The following is a 24647-nucleotide window of genomic DNA, read 5'->3' as shown; positions in this document are numbered from 1 at the left end:
TACACTTGAAACCAGTCTAGTTTCACATTACTGCTGGTTAGTAGCCTTGGGGTATGTTTGCTTGAGTTTTGTTCACAACCAGACTATTCAGCAAGCTTGGAGATTAACTTTTTTGGACCTGTCTGGATATTCATGAATACTCTGAACATTCTGAGACTGTTTGCTGGTGCAATTCAAAAAAAAAATCAAACAATGTTGTCAGACAAAGTTCAGTTTGGGGTTTCTTGGAGAGAGGGGGCAGGGGCCCGTATTTTAGTTGAGCTCCCGATAAAAATGTGTTTGGTGTATCCAGTTGTAACCCTAGCCTCTATGTCTATACTACCCGCCGGATTGGCGGGCAGCGATCAATCCAACAGGGGTTGATTTATCGCGTTTAGACGCGCTAAATCGACCCCAGAGCGCTCTCACGTCGACTCCTGTACTCCACCACCGTGAGAGGCGCAGGCAGAGTTGACGGGGGAGTGGCAGCAGTCGACTCACCACAGTGAAGACACTGCAGTGAGTAGATCTAAGTAGCTGAAGTTGCTTAACTTAAATCGTAGACTAGGGCAGAGACTGTCAAGAAGCAGCCAACCGTAGCACTTCATCATTCTTAATTTCATTAGCTAGCTGGAAACCAACCAACCATTAGCTGGAAACCAATTATTTTAGGACTTAATTTAATCACACATATTACTATAGGATTTTGGCAAGGGAAAAGCTCCCAGGTTCCAAGTCCTAACTTCTGGATGTGTGGATAGCAGTCCACCCTGCCTATACAAGTCATTCATCAGAGCAAAGACAACCTTTTTGTCTCATTAACTGACTCTGAGTGCCCCAGGCTAGCAAGATACTGTGAATTCCATCGGTCAGTGGAAATAATGCTATACTATCAGAGGTATGTCATTATTATAGAGGTTAGGCATCAAATGCTTGGAGTGGAAATTGTTACAACAAATAAAACTAACTGGCTTGTCCCTAAAATACTCCTCTTCATTCCCAGTCCTCTCCCTCTGCTGCATTTAGAGAGAAGGTTAGATAGCACGGACATGACACTGTGTGTTGATGATCTCAGAATGTCGAGATCAGTAACCCAGTAGGATCCTTAGGGACTTACCAACCACATTCTTGCACTTTGTACACCCTAAAGGCATATGTTCTGGTCTTGTGTACAGCTGTACCCAGCAAGAATTTACTGCCTCTGAGATGAGTGTTGTAACCAGAAAGGAAAGTTATTTTGGCTGAGATAAAGGAACTACTTTATCCATATTCCCCCTTGTTGCCTGGTACTGAGGTCCTCTTTGCAAGAACAGGCACCACTGACCTCCATTCATTAAAACGTTAAACAAAAATCAGGTTAGGTACTAGCTGGAAAACTGATTTTAGAGCAGTATTCTTAGCCAGGAATACACAGAACACATTGGCCAGGAGGTCTAGTTTCTCACCTTCTACACCAGTGCAATTTGAGTTTAACGAAACTAAATCCACGCACAATCCTCCCTCCTCCCCCGAAAAAACACCACCACACAACTGTGGCTGTGTAATATCTACATAATACTGTACTGTGGTAGAGAAGTATATTCAGATAATGTCTATCTTATTTCAGCTTTCTTTGCAAGACTCATCACCTCCAGCAATGAGTCAGCTAATGTAGCTGTAAAAACATTCCAGAGAAGTTTGTAGCAGATTTCATGGAAATACAGCCCATGGTGTCAAGCTGTCCTTCTGGGTAATGGCAAACATTTATTTCCTTATGTTACAGTAAAATTAATATAGTGATTTTATTTGGCTTTTACTGGCAAGTATGTATTTTCTAGAAGCATTTGCCTATTCATTAATCCCCCTCTATGCAGAGTGTCTCACCACAGATAAATTGGTTCACTAGCTCAGGGCCTGTTGGGTGCTAGATGCCCAATAACTTATAGCTACAAAAGACTCCCACTTCTACCCAGGGCCGGCTCTGGCTTTTTTGCCGCCCTAGGCAAAAAAGCCACCTGCCACGCCCCACGCCCCCTCCTCCATCAGCGTAGCAGGGGAGAGCACCGAGCCCAGCCGGGGCTCTCCGCTCTCCCAGGCGGCCAGAGCGCCGGGGGGAGGGCGGCGAGCCCGGCCGGGGCCCTGCCATGCCGCCCCAAGCACATGCTTGGTGGGCTGCTGCCTGGAGCCGGCCCTGCTTCTACCTGTAGCTGCCCAGGAGACCTCACCCCCATCAGAGATAGACCAAGCCACACACCCACACCATAGAACTTGCCCAAAATAAACTTCTAGAGCAGATCAGGATTTAAAAACTGACCGTGATGGAGAATCAACCACAACTGTTGGTAAATTGTTCCAATGGATTGATTACTCAGTGTTAAAAACTTACACCTTATTTCTAACTTGGATCACGTTATACCCTTTCTCTGCTAGTCTGAAAACCCCCAATAGCAAATATTTGTTCCCATTGTAGGTACTTGTACACTGTAATCAAGTCACACTTTCTCTTTGTTAAGCTAAATAGACAGAGCACCTGGAGTCTATCACTAAGGAATGTTTTCTAAGCCTTAATAATTCTCATGGCTCTTCTCTAAACCTCCTCCAATTTATCAACCTTCTTCCTTATTTGTGGACACCTGAACTGGACACAGTATTTCAGCAGCAGTCACACCAATGCCAATTACATAGAAAAAATAAACCTCTATCTACTACTACCTGAGATTCCCCTGTTTATGCAGCCATGATCGCATTAGCCCTTTTGGCCACAGCATTGCACAAGGAGCTCGTGTTCAGTTGACTATCCACCACAACCCCAAAAAATCTTGTTCAAAGTCACTGCTTTCCAGGAGAGAGTCCCCCATTCTGTAAATATGGCCTACATTTTTCCCCTCAGATGTATACATTTAGCCATATTAAATGCATAGTGTTTGCTTGCACTCAGCATATGAAGCAATCCAGATAGCTCTGTATTAGTGACCTGTCTTCATTATTTACCACTTCCCCAATTTGTGTCAAGTGAAAAAAACTTTATCAGTGACATTTTCACATTTTCTTCCAGGTCATTGATAAAAACGTTAAATAGCATAGGGACAAGAACAGATCCCTGCGGGAGCCTACTAGAAACACACCTGCTCAAGGATGATTCTCCATTTGCAATTACATCTTGAGACACATCAGCCAACTTTTAATCCATTTAATATATGACAGGCTAGTTTTATACTGTTCTAGTTTTTTTTTTTTTTTTTTTGTTTTAATCAAAATATCATGTGGTATCAAGTCAAACGCCTTGTAGAAGTCTAAGTATATTACATCAGCATGGTTAGCTTTATCAATGAAACTTTTTTTTTTGAGATTACAAAAGAGATCAAGTTAGTTTGACAGGATCTGTTTTCCATAAAGTCATGTTAATTGGCATCAATTACATTGCCCTCCTTTAATTCTTTATTAATTGAGTCCTGTATCAACCATTCTAATATCTTGCCAGGGACCTATGTGAGACTGTCAGGCCTATAGTTAACCAGGTCATCCCATTTATGCTTTTTAAATACTGGCAAAACATTAGTTTTCTATCAGACTTCTGGAACTCCCCAGTGTTCCAAGACTTCTTGACAAATCAGCATTAATGGTCCAGAGAGATCTTAAGCAAATCTTTTAAAACCCTTGGACACAAATTCTCTGGACCTGCTGATTTAAAAAAGTCTAATTTCAGTAGCTGCTATTTAGCATCCTCCTGAGAAACTAGTGGAATGAAAAGAGTATAATCATCATATATGACATGTCTACATCATCTGTTGATTTTCTAATTACAGAACAGAAATATTTATTGAACACTTCTGCCTTTTCTTCAATATTATTGATAATTCTGTAATTTCCATCTAGTAATGGACCAATACCATTGTTAAGTATGTTAGGAACAAAAAGAATTTTAAGTACTTCTTACTGTCCATAACTTTGCTGGCCATAGATTTCTCCATGCGTCCCTTATCAATTTTCTACAATTCCTAACTTCTAATTTATATTCCTTATTATCAGCTTCCCCTTTCTTCCATTTCTTCTATATTTTTGTAGTTGCCCTCACTTCCCCTCTAAACCAGGTTTTTTAAAAACAAACAAAAAAAAAATACAGAGTCTTCTTCCTCGATTGTGGCTTTTTGACTGATCTCTAATAGATCCTAATCAACATCCTAATGGAGGAAGTGAGTGACACTCTGTGGCAATGGTGGCCATTTAACTTCACTGATTAGACAGATTCCACCACTGCCCATCATTTGTGGAACCATCCACCTTCTAGTCCTCTTATTTTACTATATCCATTTAAAATTTCTTCACATATTTGATTATCCTAGTTGTCTTCTTCAGGTCATTGTTCTTTGTCGTAACAATAGCCAGTGTCACATTTGTAAAGCTGTTGTTGTAACTTGTATCATGACTGGGAAACCTACATTTTTTTTCCTTCTGAAAAGCAATAGAAGATGGAAACCCACAAGGGAAACCAAACATACCAGATGGATGAATGTCCCAGAGCTTCACATTATGCTTGAGTTAGTAATTAAATATTAATGAAGGGCAAAATTACTCCCCTATTCCCAGATGAAGTCAGAACGATCTAATTAGATACTATAGGCATACATCTCTTCAGAGCTCCAATGTAATGCTGCCTCTTGTAAAGAGGGGGATGACTTTAGTGTCTCTTCCCAAGTCTTCCACAAGAAAGAAAAGAAACAGAAGTTGTTTCTCTTTTATGGATTATCCTCCTACCCAATTCATCCAGTGGCAATAAGTTCTTGTGTTTGTGACACCCCATATATTGGCCTGTAATATCCCTTAAACAATTGGCAACCAATGCTGCCAAGAAGAGACAGAGAAAGGTGTATGACTGTTAATGGGAGTTTAAAAATAAAGGGCTAAATTATGGGTTGAGGACCATGAGAAAGTGGGGAGTAGGTGTGAGGTGCACTTGGACACATGGTGATGGGTAGCATATAAGAACTTAGGGGAGTACTTGCTACACTTTATAAATCAATCTCTCTTAGGTTTGTCTATCGTGAGTACTACTTTAATAGTGAAACATGGAAGAAGGTGCCGGGAGGGATGGGATCATGGCCTCACCTTGCCTATCCACAGACAAGTTTTCTCTGAGCTGGTGCATAATGGAGGTACCAGGCAATGACTAGCCTTCAACCCTGTGTTTCTGGACCCCAGGCAGCAATGTTATTACTATCTCCTGCGTAGGAGAACTGGGAAGGAGGAAGAAAGGGGTTCCCTGTACCTTTGTCTCTCAACTTTCAGGAGGCACTAATAAGCGCAGTCTTCCTCAGACCCTCCGGAGGCATTAGCAGAAAACAACATTTACTTACCTATCGTACCTCACAGGGATGTTGGGAGGATAAAAATTAAAGATTAAACAGTGATTAATTTTAAGCATGGATATTGTGCTTTTAATTTTCGATATCTTACCTGGTACAAAAAAATCATTAGCTGTAAACCAGTTGAATTCTAAATGGAATCCCAGATGTGCAGCCTTCAGAGTAACAAGAAAAACTAAGTAGACAACTGAAACGGTACCTACATACACAAGAGAGACAATCATCCATCATCATCATCAGGATAAATTGTGATAGAAAATTATTTATGCTCCATTCTACATTGGTCCCTCTAGTTAGTTGCCACCAGCCCAAAGAAATTGGGGTGCTAGTCATCCTGAAGACTGCAGGACAATCCCAATTTTTTAACACTAGTTCTGTGATCCCAAATTCCCTTTTCTCCTTGTAAAGAGGGAGTGAGCTGCTGCACTACATCCATTTATTTAAATTTTAATGGAGTCTAGTTCCCTTGACAGGTGCTGGATTAATAACCTAGGAAACTAATGTCTCCAATTATCCACAGCACTGGTTGAGCATGGGCAGCAGAAGAATGAGATTCCTAATCAACTTCCTCTAGCATACGTGCAGGGACTATCACTAGTAGTGCAAAGTAGTTCTCCATACCCATTTAGTTGTTGGCCTTTTGGGTGAAATAATTCACCAAGATGCCAATTAGTGCAAACTGCAACTGTGAACTCTCCAGTAAGACCAGGATTAACACTAGCTGCAGTGACCTTTGGTCACTTCTGACTTATACCTCATCTGAGCTAGCAACCTAGACATGACAGGATCCACATTTTATTAAATCATTCCCAGGAGTCATACTAAACCCACAATTATGCTCCCATGGACACACAGAGGATCACATATAAAATCAGAGATGGGTAACAATACCAAGTCTACAGCCTTAGTCTGACTACAACTGCATGAGCGAGTGTGCAGTTCTGGCCCCCACAGTTTAAGAATAGAGGGAAAGAAACCCAGAAAATTATAAAGAAGGGCAATAATAATTATTCAGAGACAAAGATAATCTGTCCATTTATTTTAATGCTATAAAATTGGGATGTACCCTGATGCTACAGTGATGAGCATCAGAGAAAAGCTTATAAATATATGTGGGGGGGAAAAAGTGCAGGATTTATATAGTTTAGAAAACAGGCTGGGGGGAGAGACAGGATTTCAGTTGAGAACTATCTTCAAGGTAACAAAATAAATGAAGGGAATTGTTCTTTATATTCAGTGAATCAATAAGTAGTTCTGAACATGAAGATCAATTTAAAAGCTAACATACTGCACAATCTCCTAATGTTCTAAACTGGCCTAGGTTTCTGTATGTCTAAATAAATAAATAAATAAATAAACTGTCAATTTGCTGACTTATAAGCATTCAAAAATTAAAATCTACAACAATTTTCTTCAGCCTTAGCTTGTAGCTCTCCTTGGGGCTTAAAAATAAAGCCAATACTGAAAGGCTAATGCATTACACCATGAATTATTATACGTAATGCTTTATAAGCAGTTTCAGTTTAGTATTCTATATCGTATTAGTTTTGAATTGTTAAATAATTGACAATGAGATAATGGAAGACCATTTCCAGGCATAAACACAAGGGAGGGTTGAGATTCTGCTGAATGCTGTTGTGCGGATATTATTTTCTATGTAGAACACTAATAAGAACAGTATATTTAACCACTTAATATTTACTCTAAAAACAATGAAACCTATTTAAAGGGTTACCCAAGGGAGCAGCAATACCCAACTCCCTTGCAGAGGCTGATCATTCACTAGAGATCAAACAAACAAAACAGTACTGGAAACCTTGGAGATATTTCAAAGAGTTTGCTTAAGACAAGGAGTTAGCCACTGGAAGTGGGGTCATTACTACAGGTTTCGCTGTATTTGCTATGTATTTTATCAATAATAAACGAACAATCCAGGAATGTTATTACCTACCTAGGATGTTAAACTTAGCAAAGAAAGAGGGAGACTTAAGATTTAGAAGGGGCAGAACAACAACAATCAGATAAAATGGTACAGTTCGTGATTTGCTCCACCACTCCTCAAACAGCTCAAAACTTGTGTTGTTGTTGACAAAAGGAAAGAGCCCACTTTTGTTGCCCGGTTGATCCTCATTGGCAGTACCTGGACAGATGACTGTAAGAACAAACAAACAGGGCTTTGTTTACACAAAAGCTATGCAATGAATCAACAGATTCGGTACCTAAATCTCCCAGGGAGTAAGTTTACCACTGGAGCCTAGGAGCACTCAGAAGCACCACTCTGGCAGCTCAGCTGCTGCTCGTCTGCTTCCCTCCATCCATTAGGGCCCACCACTAAGTCTACATTATGCTTGGAGCTGGAGGTGTGATTCCCAGCTTGAACAGAACATATTTGTGCTGGGGCATTAAACACAGTAGCGTAGCCCCTATAGCATGTGCAGCAGCAAGGAGTGGCACAGGCTAATTACCCTGAGCCTAAACCCACTAGACTTCGTAGGGGTGTACTTGGAGCAGTTGGCCTGTGCTGCCACTGCCCGTGATATCATGGCTACACTACTATTTTTAGCATACTAGCTTGATGAGAACTAGTATGAGCATGTCTATGTGAGCTGGGAATCACTCCCCCAGCTTCAAGTGCAGACATAGCCTAAGTTTTCACTGCTGGGCCATACCCTGTTCTCCCTGCACTCTCAGCTGGTACCACCTTCACCTCAGCACTGAGTGCAGAGAGTTGACATAACTTAACAGCTGAATGTGAGGCTATACAATACCAACTAGCCTGCAGTCTGAGCGGACTGATGCACAGGATCAACATCCAAGGGCATGGATACAGGACATGCGTGCATAGCTGTCTGTATGCATGTGTGTGCATGTAGCTGTGTTTACTCCATTGTGCATACATGTGTACCTTTGTGTGGGTCTATGTCTGAGCAGCTTGCCTGTGCTGCAGTGCATGCACACATAGCAGTATCTGCAAAACTGCCTCTGTGCATATGAGCAAATACATGGCTGAATGAACATCTGAATGCATAAGTGAACATATCTGGCTGTGCATGTAAGCTGGGTGCATGGGTGCCTGCATTAATAGTAGTGTACACATGGTTTTGTGCACATCTCAGAGCAAATAATCAGTGGCTGTTCTATAGGGTTACCATATTTCAGCGAGCAAAAAAGAGGACGGGAGGAGCCCCGCCCTAGCCCCGCCCCTGCCCCTCCCACTTCCCGCCCCCCCTGACCTCCCAACCCTCCCCCCGTTCCTTGTCCCCTGACTACCCCCTCCTGGGACCCCTGCCCCTAACTGCCCCCCAGGACTATCTAAGCCTCCCTGCCTCTTGTCCCCTGACTGCCCCAACCTTTATCCACACCCCCACCCCCAGACAGACCCCTGGGACTCCCACGCCCCATCCAACCACTCCCCACCCCCTGACAGCCCCCCCCAGAACTCCCAACCCATCTAAACCCCTCTGCTCCCTGTCCCCTGACTGCTCCGATCCCTCTCCGCACTCCTGCCCCCTGACAGCCCCCCCCAGAACTCCCAACCCATCTAAACCCCTCTGCTCCCTGTCCCCTGACTGCTCCGATCCCTCTCCCCACCCCTGCCCCCTGACAGCTCCCCCCCAGAACTCCCAGCCCCCTACCCCCCCCGCTCCTTGTCCCCTGACTGCCCCCTCCTGGGACCCCTGCTCCTAACTGCCCTCCAGAACCCCACCCCCTACCTAAGACTCCCTGTTCCTTGTCCCCTAACTGCCCCCTCCTAAGACCCCCCCCCCCAACTGCCCACCAGGACCCTACCCCCTACCTGTACCCTGACTGCCCAAAACTTTCTCCACTCACCCCAAAAAGCCCCCCCCCCCGTTTCTTGACTGCCCCCTCCAGAACCTCCCTGCCCCTTCTCCTGCCCCCCCTTACCCTGCTGCTCAGAACAGGGTGTTGGGCTCTGTGCGAGCCGGACACGTGGCTGAGCTCCCCAGCACAACAAAACCCGGTCCCTGGCCCTGCACAACAAAACCTGGTCCCTGGTCCGGACCGGGTTGCAGGGGAGAGCTGCCCTTGTATCAGCACAAAGTGCTCTCGCTCCCGTTTTGCTACCCTGCATGGCAGAAACCGCTCCCAGTTGCAAAAGGGGAGGGCTGCACTTTGTGCTGAGACACTTGCTCAGAATGCAGGGCGGAGCTCCTCTCCAGCTGCTCCGGAGTCCAGCCCGGGACTTTCCTGCAGCCCTCCCAGCCGCTCGCTCTGCTGTGCCGGGGGAGGGGGAAATCCCGGACATTGTGAGTGCTTTACAAATTCCCCCCGGACGCTATTTTTAGCACAAAAAGGAGGACATGTCCGGGTAAATCCGGACGAATGGTAACCCTATGTTCTAAAACTCCTGAATTAACAATTTACAGTGTCATATTGTTGGTGTACCAACCACAGCCACTAAACATTAGGGAGGAGGAGACACCTAGAATAGGAGGCCCTTAAAATGTTTACATTTTAACTTATGGAGTGTACTTGGGGCTTTGTGTGGGAAAATGTAAATAGCAATTCCTGTCTTATATGTTGAAATATGAACCTGTCCTAATGTTCTCCTAGTCTCCATTTATACCTTTGTACTTCATAATGCTTTGTACCCTGTTAATCTCTTCCTCCCACGCTAGCAACACGCCTGCCAGGTTACAATAACCTAAAGACAAAAAACTTTAGACAGTATTTTGACTTTTCCTGAAATTTAAAGCGACAGAGTAATTTTAATTACTGTTTTCTAATTGGTTTTCTCTCCATTGTTTCACAACCCCTTGAAAAATGCTTTTGTCCCTACTGATTTGATCCCTTTCTGTTAAGCAGAAGTATTCGGGGCTTCCAAGTGACATTCAAGCATCTGACAGCCCTGTCCTGCCTGCCTGCAGAAGCTGCAGTTGCATTTTTTGGTCACTGGAGAAGATTGTGGCACATGGCTTCAGGCAGCCTGACAGAATGTCTGCCTCTCCTCTGGCTGCACCTCCTGCTGGATCTGAATGGGGAAAAGGTGTGGCAATAGTGAGAGAAAGTGCAGGAGCAACCAGGGTGGCAGCAATAGTAGTGGGTAACCTGGCTGGCAGGGACTGTAGGTAACGGAGCCCCTGAGTGCCTCAGGCCACTTCCCAGATTGACTCTCATGGAGATACTGGACAATCTGCTGCCGCAGGTTCTTTGGGAGAGCTGCTTTGTTTCTTGCCCCGTTAAGGGTAACTTTCCTGTGCCTCTCTGCTGTCACTGTGGGGTGGGACCATTGCTGTACACAGGCAAGCCGTACAAGGGCCAGGGTAGAAGCTGCAGTCTTGGAGAAGACCCTCCCTTGATTCCCCGCTCACCCTCAGCAGCGAGGTATCTTCCCTAATGAACACAGCCTGTGGAAAATGTGGGGACAGGAATGATTATAAGGCACCCCCTACAGTGCTGGCTCTCCCCAAGAGCGACGTGCCCAGTGTACAATACATTCCTGGAACACTGATTTCCCCTGCCCCTGCGGTTACTCACCATTTTGGGGGTCTTGTGGCTCATGTGTGCTTGCCTGGGGTCAGCCAGTTAGTGACAGGTATGTGAATAGTGGCTGTGTTTTAAATCAGTGGTCTGTGTGTTGCAAACAATACTGCTTCTGTAAAATGTTGCATTTTGGCTTTACAGATATGACCTTGGGAGCCCAGCCTCCCTCTTTGTTATCACCAGCTGAACAGAATTAGAAAGTGGCCACTAAGAACTAAAGAGACTTTCTGCATGAGGTCATGATGCACTCTGCGGCCAAAAAAAAAAAAACAAAAACACCAACACCAACACCACCGCAAGAATTGAAGGAGTAATGGGACAGTGAGAAGAGAATGCGAAGCGTCAGAACCAAGCCACGGAGTGGCTCTTAAATGCTATGGAGCGCCAAGTGGACACGCTCCAGGCGCTACTGACACTGCAAACTGGGCAGCTCTGCGCCCACCCTCCCCTGCAGCCACTGTCACAAAACTCTTTCCCAGGTGCCCCACCCCCACCCACACTGCCCACACACTCTGATCAACCTCCTGGCTACAGTCTGTACCTGCTGCATTCCACTCCTACCCCGTACTCCCAGTACCCACTGCACTCAACACCTGTTCCTCTGCAGTTTAGCCCTGCTGAAGTACAGTACCCACTGCACTGTACTCCAAAGGACAAGGCTGCATAGGATACCTGGACATACACAAATCTTTAACCAACCCAGGACCCCACCTCCTCCTGGGACCCTCCCTTCTCCCATCCCCCACAGTGCTGATGTGTTTTTTTGTTTGTCTCTCTCCCCCCTCCGGTTGTGTTTTTTAATAAAATAATTGTTTGGTTTGAAAGCTCTCTTTATTCCATTAATTGAAAGCAAACAGAGCCTGCAAAGCAGCAGGCAATTTTCTTACACCTTGATAGTGCATCATCTGCACCAATCACAATCACCTCCTAGCATTACAAGCACTGCACTCCTGAGCATAGCAACAAATATTAGTGGCTTTCAGCTTCAAATTGCTGCCTCAAGGCATCCCTGATCCTTATGGCCCCACACTGTGCCCCTCTAATAACCCTGGTCACTGGCTGTTCAAATTCAGCCTCCAGGTGCTGAGCCACAGCGGTCCACCCCGGCTGAAGCTTTCACCCTTCCCTTTAAATATTATGGAGCGTACAGCACACGGCTATAAGCATAGGAATATTGTCATCAGCCAGGTCCAGCCTCCCATATAGGCAGCACCACTGGGCCTTTAAATGGCCAAAAGCACACTCGACAGCCGTTCTGCACTTGCTCAGCCTGTTGTTGAACCACTCCTTACTGCTGTCAAGGTGCCATGTGTATGGCTTCATAAGCCACAGCATTAAGGGGTAGGCAGGGTCTCTCAGAATCCCAATGAAAATTTCAACTTCCCCTATGGTAATCTTCTGGTCTGGGAAGAAAGTCCCTGCTTGCACACCTCTTTTGGCCTGTTCAGGAAGCTGCATCATGCACCTTTCCGGGCCAGCCTATGTTAATGTCCGTGAAATGCCCACAGTGATCCACAAGCGCCTGGAGAACCATTGAGAAATACACCTTCCGATTAATGTACATGGTGGCTAGGTGGTCGGGTGCCACAACTGGAATATGTGTGCCATCTATCGCCCCTCTGCAGTTAGGGAAGCCCATTTGTGCAAAGCCATCCACAATATCATGCACATTGCCCAGAGTCATGGTCTTTCAGAGCAGGATGTGGTTATCAGCCCTGCACACTCCCGTCAACACAAGTCCAACGGTAGATTTTCCCCACTCCAAACTGGTTAGCAACCGGTTGGTAGCAGTCTGGAGTTGCCAGTTTCCACAGTGCAATTGCCACACACTTCTCCAACAGGGCAGCTCTCATTCTCATGTCCTTGCACTGCAAGGCTGGGGCAAGCTCATCACATAGTAGTTTTCCTCATCCAAAAGTTCTGCAGCCTCTGCTTGTCATCCCAGACGTGCATGACTATGTGATACCACCACTCAGTGCTTATTTCCCAAGCCCAATAGGACCACAGGAGCCACTGTGGTCTGCACCTCTGTGAATGACACAAGCAATCTTTTGTCGTAGCTATTACATGTGGCGAGATCAATGTTGCACTCCTTGTGCCTTTGCAGTTTAGGGAATAACTCCACTGCCACTTGTGACATGTTGGTCAGAGAAAGCAGCATATTGGTCAACTGTGCGGAATCCATTCCTGAAGACCAAAGAGGCAGAGGGTGCAGTACACAAAGCCATTGAAAGACGGCGACAAATGAGGACTGAAGCACAGGGATTGCTGGGATGCAAAGCAATGCATCATGGGGCATTGGGACAGGACCTAGGATCCCCTGTGACCCCCTCTGCCTTCCCACAACTCTTGGCAGCAGAAGAGGAAGAGATGCTCTGTGGAATAGCTGTCCAGAGTGCACTGCTGCGAATACTGATGCAAGTGTGAACATGCTATTGTGCAGGCAGCTGACAGTGTGAACACACAACAGTGGTTTCTCTTCAGCGCTCTGAGCGGCGCTGTAACTGCTGGTGCTGTAACTCTGCCTGTTTAGACATACCCAGAGTTAGTGTGGTTTTTCAGTGTAGGGCTGTGTAAAGTATTTGCAGAGTACAAAAACCCATTCAAATTCAAGATAAGTTTGGGTTTTATGATGAAAGGCTCGCAGAGCTGGGCGGAGCGTTCCCTCAGCCTCTCCTGTCCTTACAGGTAACTCCAGGCTCCAGGATTTCCCTCCTTAACTAGTGAGAGAGATACGCCATCAAGCTTACAGAGAGTCCTTCTTCGGGTCTGAATTTTCACCTTGCAGGTCTAAAGAAGAGCTTTATGTAAGCTCAAAAGCTTGTCTCTCTGACCAACAGAAGTTGGTCCAATAAAAGATATCACAGTAGAACAGTGGTTCTCAGCCTAGTTACCATTGTGGGCCACATCCAATACTACCTGTATGGCCCTGAGGATGTCACATAGGCCGCAGCTGTGTGCTGATTAAGCCACAAGTGGCCCACAGGCCACAGATTAAGAACCACTGTTAAGAACCACTTCAAGAAACTAGAACCTCAGAGTTACGAGCACCAGAGTTATGAACTGACCAGTCAACCACACATCTCATTTGGAAGCTTAAGTACATAATCAGGCAGCAGCAGAAATATTAAATAAATACATGCAGTACTGTTAAATGTAAACTACTAAAATTTATATAATATATATATATATATATAAAAGCATTTTTCTTCTCCATAATAAAGTTTCAAAGCTGTACTGTATTAAGTCAATGTTCAGTTGTAAACTTTTGAAAGAACAACCATAACATTCTGTTCAGAGTTACGAACAACCGCCATTCTTGAGGTGTTCGTAATTCTGAGGTTCTACTATACCTCACCCACCTGGTCTCTGTAATATCTTTGGACTGACATGGTTACAACAACAACACTGCATATAATATCCCTTAAGAGTTATTTTATTGTGGAACATAGTACTATTGTGCTTTTCTTACCTCTAGTACTCCCATTAGTACCAGGAACAAGATCTGTTACGTTAATGTCATGAACATAATCTGAAAATAAGAAAAACAATCTTACTATGGTTTGCTCTACTCCTGCTGTTATCCTGTTCCTTCTCTCTGTAAATTTATGGAACTGAAATGAGAGAGGTAGAATAGAGTTTTGCAGTTTCTCACTAACTCCGAAATGAATAGTCTCAATCCCATCTAAAGACGCCCGATTATTTCACTTGCAGCTTGATTTAGTATTGTGGAGATAGACAAAGTAGCTTTAGATGACATGGGTCATTTACTGGTGTCAGTTCCCATGTACCCATTGAACTTCTCCCATAGCTATGAGAGAGTTTCCTGTGATTCAGGACATTATAACCCATGATAAACATCATAGCATTGTCTTCTTTGTATAAGATGCCTTGCTTCACCTCTGAAAAAAAACTCTCATTCACTGAATTAAAGAAGTCTGTAGGGCCAAATCTGTTGTGTGTATGTATATCAATACACACACACACACACACACACACACAAAAAAAACCACACACCCACACGTCCATCAACATGGAAAACTAATTTTTTTATTTATATAACACACACACACACACACACACACACACACACACCCCACAAGTAGAAGATGCAACAAAAGTCATCCTTGCTTTGTGATGCTCTTTAAAGAAAGTCTAACTGGAAGTCACTCAAAGAAAGGCATGCACCTGGAGAATTATAGAACTTTTAGAGAGGTTATAATTATGGTGCCCAAAATTGAATTTCTCTGGTGCTACAAAAAAAGCTGATTTTAACAATTTGTCCCTGCATTTCAGTACCTAGAATTTTGATTTAAACTAAACTGAAAAGACTTAAGCACGGATACTTACTGTATATAAATTTTCCTGTGTTGAACAAGAAGTTGGACATAAGTACCCAGTAAATAACCATGGCTCCAACAAGAGACACCATTGAAAATAAAAGACTGGACCATTGACCAAAGGATCCAAAATAGTACTTGCAAACATCTGGGAATTCCCAGTTTGAGGTATCTATTAAAGCTGAATAAAGACAAAAATACAAAAAAAAAAAATTTAGAAAAAGGTGATTAAACATGAGAATACTCTGATTAAGAGAGATTGTGCTGTTTACATAGAACTCTGATTCAAAGCAAAAAAAGTCTCCTACTGCTAGATAAATGCCACCAACTTAAAGTACAACACTTGTCAGGGGACAACATTCTGTTCCATAACTTGATTTCTATTACATCAGATGGTTGGTGGAGTTTGACTGAAGGTGTTCAGATGTGGTTAAATTTGCTTAAAAAGAAACAGGTCCCTATAAATTAAAGAGGTAATATGACAGGTAGAGATGGACCCCAAGCCACAAAGTCTCAATCCAGAACCCAAACTTATCCAAATGAGGAGTTTTTGTTTGTCCCTGAATTTTGGGGGAGTCCCATATCTAACCAACAGTAAATCAAAAAAATATTCAGACAAAAAAAAAAAAAAAAAAAAACACAAACAAAAAAACCACACACTGGCAGAAACACAAACAGTAATAAAAACAAAATCATCATCATTCAGGATCTCAAGATTTCACACTTTACATAAGAACACTGTGTAATGTAACAGATTCTTACGTATCATTGTCCGTGATTTCACAACTCTGTAACAGCAATAAAGTGTCAAGCTGCCCATTAGCAAGATCAAACAGATTCCAGTGGTAAATCCTGCCTGTTTAAGAGGAGAAATACATTTATATTTTTGCGCTTTAACAATAAATGTTGATGCAAATAGAACAAAAGAACACTGTAAATGTTTTCCATGCAAATATTTTTTCTAGTACACATTGATCTTACCTGTTTTATTCCCCATGGCATACTTAGTATAGATGTGCCCATCATTGTATTCCAGATCATAAATCTGAAGAAGACAGAGCATTAAGGAGCATTGTTATTTCATGCCACCTTTTTAGAAACATAAAAGTTATTAAATTTCAATAGACAACTTCCAATATAATGCAATTTTGGGCTACCATACAAGAAAGTATTTAACATACATTGTCACTATGCTGGAGTTTTTGCCATAACCATCAGTGCAACCATCGATTTTGAAAGCAGTTCCTAATGGACTATACACATAAATTTCTTCTGGAGCTGGAAGTACATGATCAGGAGCAATCTAATAGAGGGATAAAACAAGATGTATTAGTAACAACAAAGAATCTCTGATGTTCCACTTATACTAAGTTGACTACTGACTATAAGAAAAACATGAAACTTTTAATGAAAAGTACATTTTCAAGTACAGATCTGTTCTATTTTTAAAGAAAAATTGATGGCTGAATTATTCTTCTGTAGAAGAATCATCATTTGCTCTCATCCACATCACAATCCATCAACTACTTTATGAAAGTATTTTCTCAGTGACCGGCTACACACAGAAAATGCCCTAAGTTATCAGGGTTGGATACCTAAATTTAGGTACATAGAATTCCATGTTGACAACTTAAATATGTATTTATGAACGTTCTGGTGACAAAGTATTAAGACTGGGCCAATATTGTAAGACTCAGGATTGTTTGCATATCTTAGTCATAGTTTTCACCACCTAAGAAGGCAGTTGTGACTTGTGGTTCTATGTAAACTCAAGCATGCTCAGCCAGGAAGGCCTCATTTAGAAGCAATCCTCAAGGTTTGTTTTAACTGGGGTTTTTCCGTTTTGTTTTTCAGTTGTAAATTGCAGAAGTCAGGCACTTACAATACCCACTACACCTTGCACGTCATGTCCATTAATTAATGGCATCTTTAACCCGTCTTTTCCTTACCAGTGCCCTATCTGAAGGAGAAGTGAGCTTGCTATAGTAATGAATCCGCTTATTCATTGCTGAGGCTTCATCTGTAACTCTTTGTGTGTCATCATTCACACTGACAATATTTGAAGGCTCTACGTGGAATGGCCTAAAGGGAAAAGGCACAACAAACAACCTTTAATGAAACTGTTAACAGAAGAGAAATAAATTAGATATTCAGAAAATGATTTTGTATCACTCAGGAATAGATTACCATCCATATTGCAATTGCTTAATGCACTGCTTTCTAACTGAAAGAAGGGAAGGCGCATACTACAAATGCAATATTTATCTCCTTATATAATCCATATTAAAAGGGAATTGGACCAAATTCGGACGTGCTAGGTTGCACCCGCATAACTGAGAGCAGAATGGTGACCAGTATCTAGTTTAAAATAATGGACCAAATTGCATTGGGTTACACTAGCATAAATCCAAAGCTCAATTAAGTTAATACTTGTTCTAGCTTTATACCAGAATTTGCCGCAGTATATTTTTAAAAAGTTGATTTTTAGTCCTCATTTATCTCACTGTTTCCCTTTGAATGGCATTTGATTAATCACTAGGAACACGATTCTCAGGAACAAAAAAATCCCAAGGGACAGATTATGGCCCATCCCTAAGCAGTCATGCGGCAGCAAACACAATAATATCTCCACCACTCCTTCCAGCATTGAATGTAGAGGTTCCATACCCAGTAGTTCCTCAAACACAGGCACATAGGGAATGGGTGGAGAGGGGTGGGCAGTGGGCTCAGTTCCTTCTCTGGACTGCTTCTTCACTGCCCTTAATACAGGGCTAGATTTACCAGAGATAGACAGAATCTTACCCCAATTATGGTAAAGAAAAATTATAATTTCTACTTCTGAATCATAGCAATATATAGACAGAGTCTGAATGCTTTGTCAAGAACTCTTTATTTCTATATAGGTACAGGACTCCATTGGCTTAGTAAGACATTAGCCAAAGCCACATGAGGGTTTAGAAATGAAAGTTGTATTACTTGCTTGCAAACCTTACTAAACTGGTATTGCTTCCCTCCACCTGTGCTTTTTTTGGCTAAACTCACTAAGATTTACAAACACAACAACAATATTCAGATTTGTTCACCTACTTTATATACACACACACACACACACACACACCCCCAACCAAAAACAAGTTATAAAAATAAAAAAATCCAGCAAATTACAGATAAACAACCAAAACGGCTATTACAGATAACAGCAATAGTAAAAACTGAGTCAGGAAGAAAGTTTTATTTTTCCTGCAATAAGAACCAGGTCTATTTGAATGTGTGGAGTCTGAGCCAAGAGACACACAAAAAAAAGATGGTGGCTAGTTCCCTTTACAGCAGCTCCCAATAACAGGATGATCTCTAAAGGGTTGCATGGTTTTCAACTCCGCCTTCATTCTGGGACACCATTTTCCCTGACCAAGTTCCCATTCTTCTCCCAGCTACAAAATTAAGCATCTATATCACAGCACAAACTTGCATCAGGAGGTTAATAAAGCCTGATCTGGAACTGTAATGCATCTCTGTGACTGGCTGCTAGGAGACACCCGAGAGAGATGGAACTTGCTGCCCAAGCCCTGAATGCTGAGAGAATCATTTCTGTAATACTCCCCATTCTTAACAGCACAAGACAGAAGACAGAAATGCATGTTTTTCTCTGAGCTGACGTAAGCAGATAGGAAAAGCATGGTACTTTGTACAAGTCACAAATAGTTTGTCCATCTGGAAGTATTAAAGTAATACATTATTTCTAGATGAACTCATAGTCTATACTTTGTTATTTTTGTTCATTTTCTCTCCCTCTTGAAAAAATGGTTTAATTTATTAGATCCTTTCCCTCATCTCATCACTTCTTAATTTTTTTTTTCATTTTTAAGTACACCCAATCAAGATTATTTTTTGACTGTAAAAATATGAAGGGGGAAAATACTGGTTTTATTTTTATCTATACTTGGGACATGAAGGTGTACCTGTATGAATTAAGAAAAAATAAATCCTAACTAAATATATTAGATTGAACACAATCATGAAGTAAAACTGTTGCTGAATTTAGCTAAGCGTGGAAAATGAAGGGTTAACTAGTCCAACATCGGTACAGAAAGGACATATCTACACACAGATCTCATTTCAAGGCACACTCATTTTAGTTGAGAAGTCATGAAACTCTAGAAGTGTGGGGAGACCAAATGTATAATGTAAATAACTTTCAACAACAAAAGCAAGATTTGTGAAGCTAAGGTTAAAGTTACTCATAATAAAGGGATGAAACCCACAGTCTTTTTTTAAAATGACCTGTATGAATAATTTGTTTCTCTTTCTCATTTGGGTTTTTGACACATGCTGTTTCCACATATGAGACATGGTAGCATGAGAGGTGTACATCTATTTATACCTTACTCAGGCTGAATGCACAGTATAAAGATCCAATGAGGTCTAGCTTCTTCTGGCCCACCTGGAATTAATATTGTTGGCACATCTCCTCTGTTGTTCCTGTGGGAAAGCTACACTAAAGAAGTGAGGCTTACACTCCACTTCCATGTGGAGAGATCTGGGGCAGTTTTTGCCTCTTCTGGAATGGTGCTCAATAATCTTGGACCAGCTGCCATGAAAGTTCTCCCCTTAGCTATGTGGCACTAAGCAGTTGAAGGAGATCAGGTTCTGAGACAGAGCAGCTTGGGTCAATACAGTAGACCAGTTCTTAAACTTTTTTTTGCCCCCCAAGGACCACCTGAAAATTGCTGAGGGTCTCGGTGGACCACTTAATGATCTTTCCAACTGTTTTTTGTACAGTTAGCTGACTATTGTAAAGCACTTTGGATAAAAGTGATATATTTAAAATAAATAAAATAGAAAACCCCACCAATAATAGACTTTTTTTGTTCTACAAATAAAATCAAACAACTCATTTTAATATCAGTAGCCTTGCGTTTCTAATGCAATGGATGTGCCCTCTCCTCCACCGCGGCAGCCCCAGAACTGGGGCTGGGAAGGAGGGGGAGGGGGAGTGTCTCTCCCTCACTATGGCAGTCCCTGAGCTGGGGCTGGGAAGGAGGGGGGGCTCCCACGCCTTGGGAGCCACCAAGCTGGGCTAGGAAGGAGGGGAGTGTCTTTCCCTTTCTCCCCCCACCATGGCAGCCCCCAAGCTGGGGCTGGGAAGGGGGAGAGGGTCTCTCCCACTGCAGCAGCCACTGAACTGGGCTGGGAAGAGGGGGGGGGGGGGGGTGTCTTTCCCTCTCTCCTCCACCACAGAGCTGAGGCTGGGAAGGAGGGCTGTCTCTCCCTAGCAGCCACAGCCCTGGAGCTGGGGAAAGTAGCCTCTTTTGCTGGCTGCCATACCCCTGCATGTCCCAAATTCCCTCCACCCCCTCTTCTCACCTCACTGCCCCCTCTCACCTACCCCCATTCACCCCACTGGCCACCAACTCATCTTACATGTGCATCTTCTCCAGGGTCCAGGCACCTAGTTAGCGGAGCCACGCCTGGGCAGCTTCACTAATTAGGGAACTCCACCAACATAAAGCTCAACAGCTCTATCTGATCACTGAGAAACCTTCACTCTCAGGAAGGAACTCACATGGGGTCACTTAGGGTTACCATATTTTGTGCCTCCCAAAGGAGGACACTCCACGGGCCCCTGCCCCAACTCCGCCCCCTCCCTTGCTTCCCACGAACATTTGAGTCGTGGGAAGCCTGAAGCAGGTAAGGGGGAGTGTGGGGGGAGGAGGTGCGGCCCAGGCTGGCCCCGGGCCCGGCCCCCGGCCGACCACCCCCGGCCCGCCCAGCACTGCGGTCCCCGGCCCGGCTCCCAGGCCCCCGGCACCGCACCGCCGGTCCCCAGCCCGGCCCCCGTCCCCGCCGGCCCGTCCCCCGAGCCCCCGGCCGGAGCCCCCGAGCCCCCGGCCCGGCCCCGCTCCGCCGGCCCGTCCCGGCCCCGCTCCGCCGGCCCGTCCCGGCTCCGCTCCGCCGGCCCGTCCCGGCTCCCAAGCCCCCAGCCCGGCCCCCAGGCCCCCGGCACTGCACCGCCGGTCCCCAGCCCGGCCCCTGGCCCCGCCGGAGCCCCCGGCCAGGCACCGCACCGCCGGAGCCCCCGAGCCCCCGGCCCGGCCCCGCCGGAGCCCCCGGCCAGGCACCGCACCGCCGGAGCCCCCGAGCCCCCGGCCGAGCCCCCGAGCCCCCGCACCGCCGGCCCAGCCCCGCCGGCCCGTCCCGGCTCCCAAGGGGGAGCAGGTAAGGGGGAGTGTGGGGGGAGGAGGTGCGGCCCAGGCTGGCCCCGGGCCCGGCCCCCGGCCGACCACCCCCGGCCCGCCCAGCACTGCGGTCCCCGGCCCGGCTCCCAGGCCCCCGGCACCGCACCGCCGGTCCCCAGCCCGGCCCCCGTCCCCGCTGGCCCGTCCCCCGAGCCCCCGGCCGGAGCCCCCGAGCCCCCGGCCCGGCCCCGCTCCGCCGGCCCGTCCCGGCCCCGCTCCGCCGGCCCGTCCCGGCTCCCAAGCCCCCAGCCCGGCCCCCAGGCCCCCGGCACTGCACCGCCGGTCCCCAGCCCGGCCCCCGGCCCCGCCGGAGCCCCCGAGCCCCCGGCCCGGCCCCGCCGGAGCCCCCGGCCAGGCACCGCACCGCCGGCCGGCCCCGGAGCCCCTGGCCTGGTCCGGCCCCACTCCGCCGGCCCGGCCCCCAAGCCCCTGGCCCGGCCCCCCCGATTTTCCCGGACATGTCCAGCTTTTTGGGCTTTCCCCCGGACGGGGATTTGGAGCCCAAAAAGCCGGACATGTCCGGGAAAATCTGGACGTATAGTAACCCTAGGTCACTCAAAAGACAATAGGAATAAAAAGAGGCATAATGGGGGAAAAATTGGCATGACTATGAGTGTTAATTCAGAGAAACAATAGTGCGGGTGATACCCAAGCACTGAAAGAGTAAATGGAGGGCCAGAAGAGTTCAACGGATCTGCTTTTTTTCAGGACAACAGTACTATTATACTCTACATTTAAATATTAATCCAACTGACAATAGTCACTTGGGGCAGAAATTCCACCACAGGGGAACCAGTGTGTTTACCACTGAATGGTAGGTACAGACAGGATGCTGGAACCCCACACTGCAGATTTACATCTCCTGCACACTACAGAACTGTTCTGTGCATGGGACACCAAGGCCACAGCTCACTTGGGAGATGCAATGGGACGAGGCCATGGGATTTGCTATTACATTTACCCACTAGCCATTCTCTCCAATGCACGAGAGCACAGTAAACGTGGAGCTACTGCCGGGGAACTGAACTGCTTCCTCCCCAGCTTCCTTAGTCATATTGTGTACATGGTCCATGGTTAATGCAAGGAACCCTTGATACTAATCAGACATGTTTGTATTGTCCAAGATATGATATTTGGAAATAAATAAAATGAAAGCTAAGGGCTGGGAAATTTCTTGTATTTAAAAAAAAAAAAAAAAAAAAAGGCTTCAATACCACTGGTCAGGAGAATTCAGTTGTTGAGCTACATGCATTTTGTGACTAACATTCATAAGGCTCACAGGACAACTAAGGCACTTATTAATAAAAATATGAATGAAGGACTAAATTTCTAAGACCTACTATATCTCAGGGTTTTACCTTGCCATTTCAGAAATACATCTCTTTCTTTTAGAATGATAATCTCAGATACTAGCATGGTCTGCATTAGGTCCAGGAAAAGAAACCCTCTGAAATCTTTCTGGATGGAACTGCCAGAAAGATATACATGCAAAAAGAGTAAGGGAAATCCCACATATGAATGTAAATGTAGATTAAACATGGATTTTTATTTATTTATGTGCAAAACTGTGGCTATAGAAACTGCACCCACAGAAAAGGGCAGAATATGGCATAAATTTGGCTAGCCTAGTTGTGTGCAGAAATCTGCCAGAATTTTCATTATCTTGAAAAACTGGCATATTCTGCTTTTCTGAAAATCGTGATGAGTAATATTTTAGAAGTCCTATAAAATGGAATGCACATTTTAAAACAAGAATTGAAAAGGGGTATGTTTAGGGCCACTCTGGACAAGGAGAACATAATATTTCACGTTGTAGAGTTACCCATGTTTGGATCTGAAACACTTACCACCACTGAATAGCCAATGCTGTACATCTGTTGAATAATATTCAGAATGAGGCCTTTAAAACAAGACTTTTTACACTTCACTGTATTATTTTGGTGCTCCTCCATGACACTATTTAACATTTCAAGTCATAGAAACATTTATTTTGTGTTCAAATTATACTGTCTCACCATAACTCAAAGACATTTTTAACATTTCAACTTGAAGGCACTTTACTTGCTTTCATATATGAAGCTTTAGAGCTGCTACAAAGCTGAAGAGGGAATAATGGGTGAGCTGTCAGTATGCTCTCTAATGTGTTAAATGCTTTGGGGCTGAAGAGAGAAAAAAAGACTTCATTTAATGTGTTTAAATGCAGAAAAATGTCTTTTGACCGGCACTGCCATTCACTGTATGATTGTGGAGCACCTAGCACAATGGGGATTCAATCTGGTTCAGGCCTGTAGATGCTACTAAGAGCCTTCCTTCTTCTCCAGTTCACTCATGGAAATCAATCTGCTCTGTGAAACTCACCAGCAGCATTGTTCATAGGGTATTCTGGGTCCTAACTGTGCATATTTCACATGTTTGTGTCTGCAGACCCCTATCCTGCAACCAGATCTGCATGGGATCAGTAATCTACCCATACAGATTCAACTGAAGGAACAGGGCCTGATAAACTCTTTGGGGCAGAGATTGTGTTGTTTGTTTAGCATATTTTTCTGTGGAAAGTATATCATGTTCAGTTATAATATCCATCAGTGTTCTTGCACTGATATATGCCTTCATCAGTATACCTATATTGGTTACTTGTAATTCTTCATGCTAACATGCTTTTATTCTACAAAATGCTGTACAAACTGACAAATAATAATGCTTTAAATTTCACCATAGACCTCCCATTGCCCCAATATTTGAGCTTTATAATAATTTCATCATTAAATACTATGGATATTAACCCAGCTGTAGAAATAATGAATCCCTTCCTGCAAAAAGAAAACACAGAAGAACCTTTTTGCTCAATTACATAGTCTATTATTTCTTTGCACAGGCACTTAGCTACATTTGTTCCGTGGTTAGAAGATTTTTAGCCTCCAAAGATATCTATCCAGCATCCTTCACGGTCTCTAAATTCACAAGAAAACTTTAAAAAAAGGGAAAAAAAGAGAACCACTTCTGAGGAAAAGAAACTCCTTAGCTCCCTCCTCCTATGCTAATACTCTTTTTCACTAGGGAAATTTAGAGATGTTTATTTTTCATACTGACTGCTCCTGCATCTTCTTTCATCTTAAACTTCCACCCTTTTATTCTTTTTAAATCCCCTGCCTTTTTCTCCCATTAGTTCCCCCTGTAGCAGAAGGTCAGGAACATTAGGAGCATCCACTACAGTGGTTTTCAAACACTTTTACATTGGAGAATTA

General features: G+C 44.4%; 1 protein-coding gene across 3 annotated transcripts in view; it reads right to left on the bottom strand.

Annotated features, from left to right (window-relative positions):
* Nucleotides 1-24647, bottom strand: part of SLC38A9 (solute carrier family 38 member 9) — a 72176-nt gene that overhangs the window by 26451 nt on the left and 21078 nt on the right. For all 3 annotated transcript variants that reach the window (XM_054032990.1, XM_054032989.1, XM_054032991.1), the window contains 8 exons: nucleotides 17116-17248; nucleotides 16348-16469; nucleotides 16148-16211; nucleotides 15929-16022; nucleotides 15177-15347; nucleotides 14299-14358; nucleotides 7273-7473; nucleotides 5413-5520 (listed from right to left, as the gene is read on the bottom strand). In XM_054032990.1, the coding sequence (XP_053888965.1) occupies nucleotides 5413-5520; nucleotides 7273-7473; nucleotides 14299-14358; nucleotides 15177-15347; nucleotides 15929-16022; nucleotides 16148-16211; nucleotides 16348-16469; nucleotides 17116-17172 (877 nt within the window). In that variant the 5' untranslated portion in view covers nucleotides 17173-17248. The remainder of the gene's footprint in view (nucleotides 1-5412; nucleotides 5521-7272; nucleotides 7474-14298; nucleotides 14359-15176; nucleotides 15348-15928; nucleotides 16023-16147; nucleotides 16212-16347; nucleotides 16470-17115; nucleotides 17249-24647) is intronic.

The sequence above is a fragment of the Malaclemys terrapin genome, chromosome 6, assembly GCF_027887155.1.
Source record: "Malaclemys terrapin pileata isolate rMalTer1 chromosome 6, rMalTer1.hap1, whole genome shotgun sequence".
Classification (NCBI taxonomy): Eukaryota; Metazoa; Chordata; order Testudines; family Emydidae; genus Malaclemys; species Malaclemys terrapin.
This window is presented reverse-complemented; position numbering and strand designations above follow the sequence as displayed.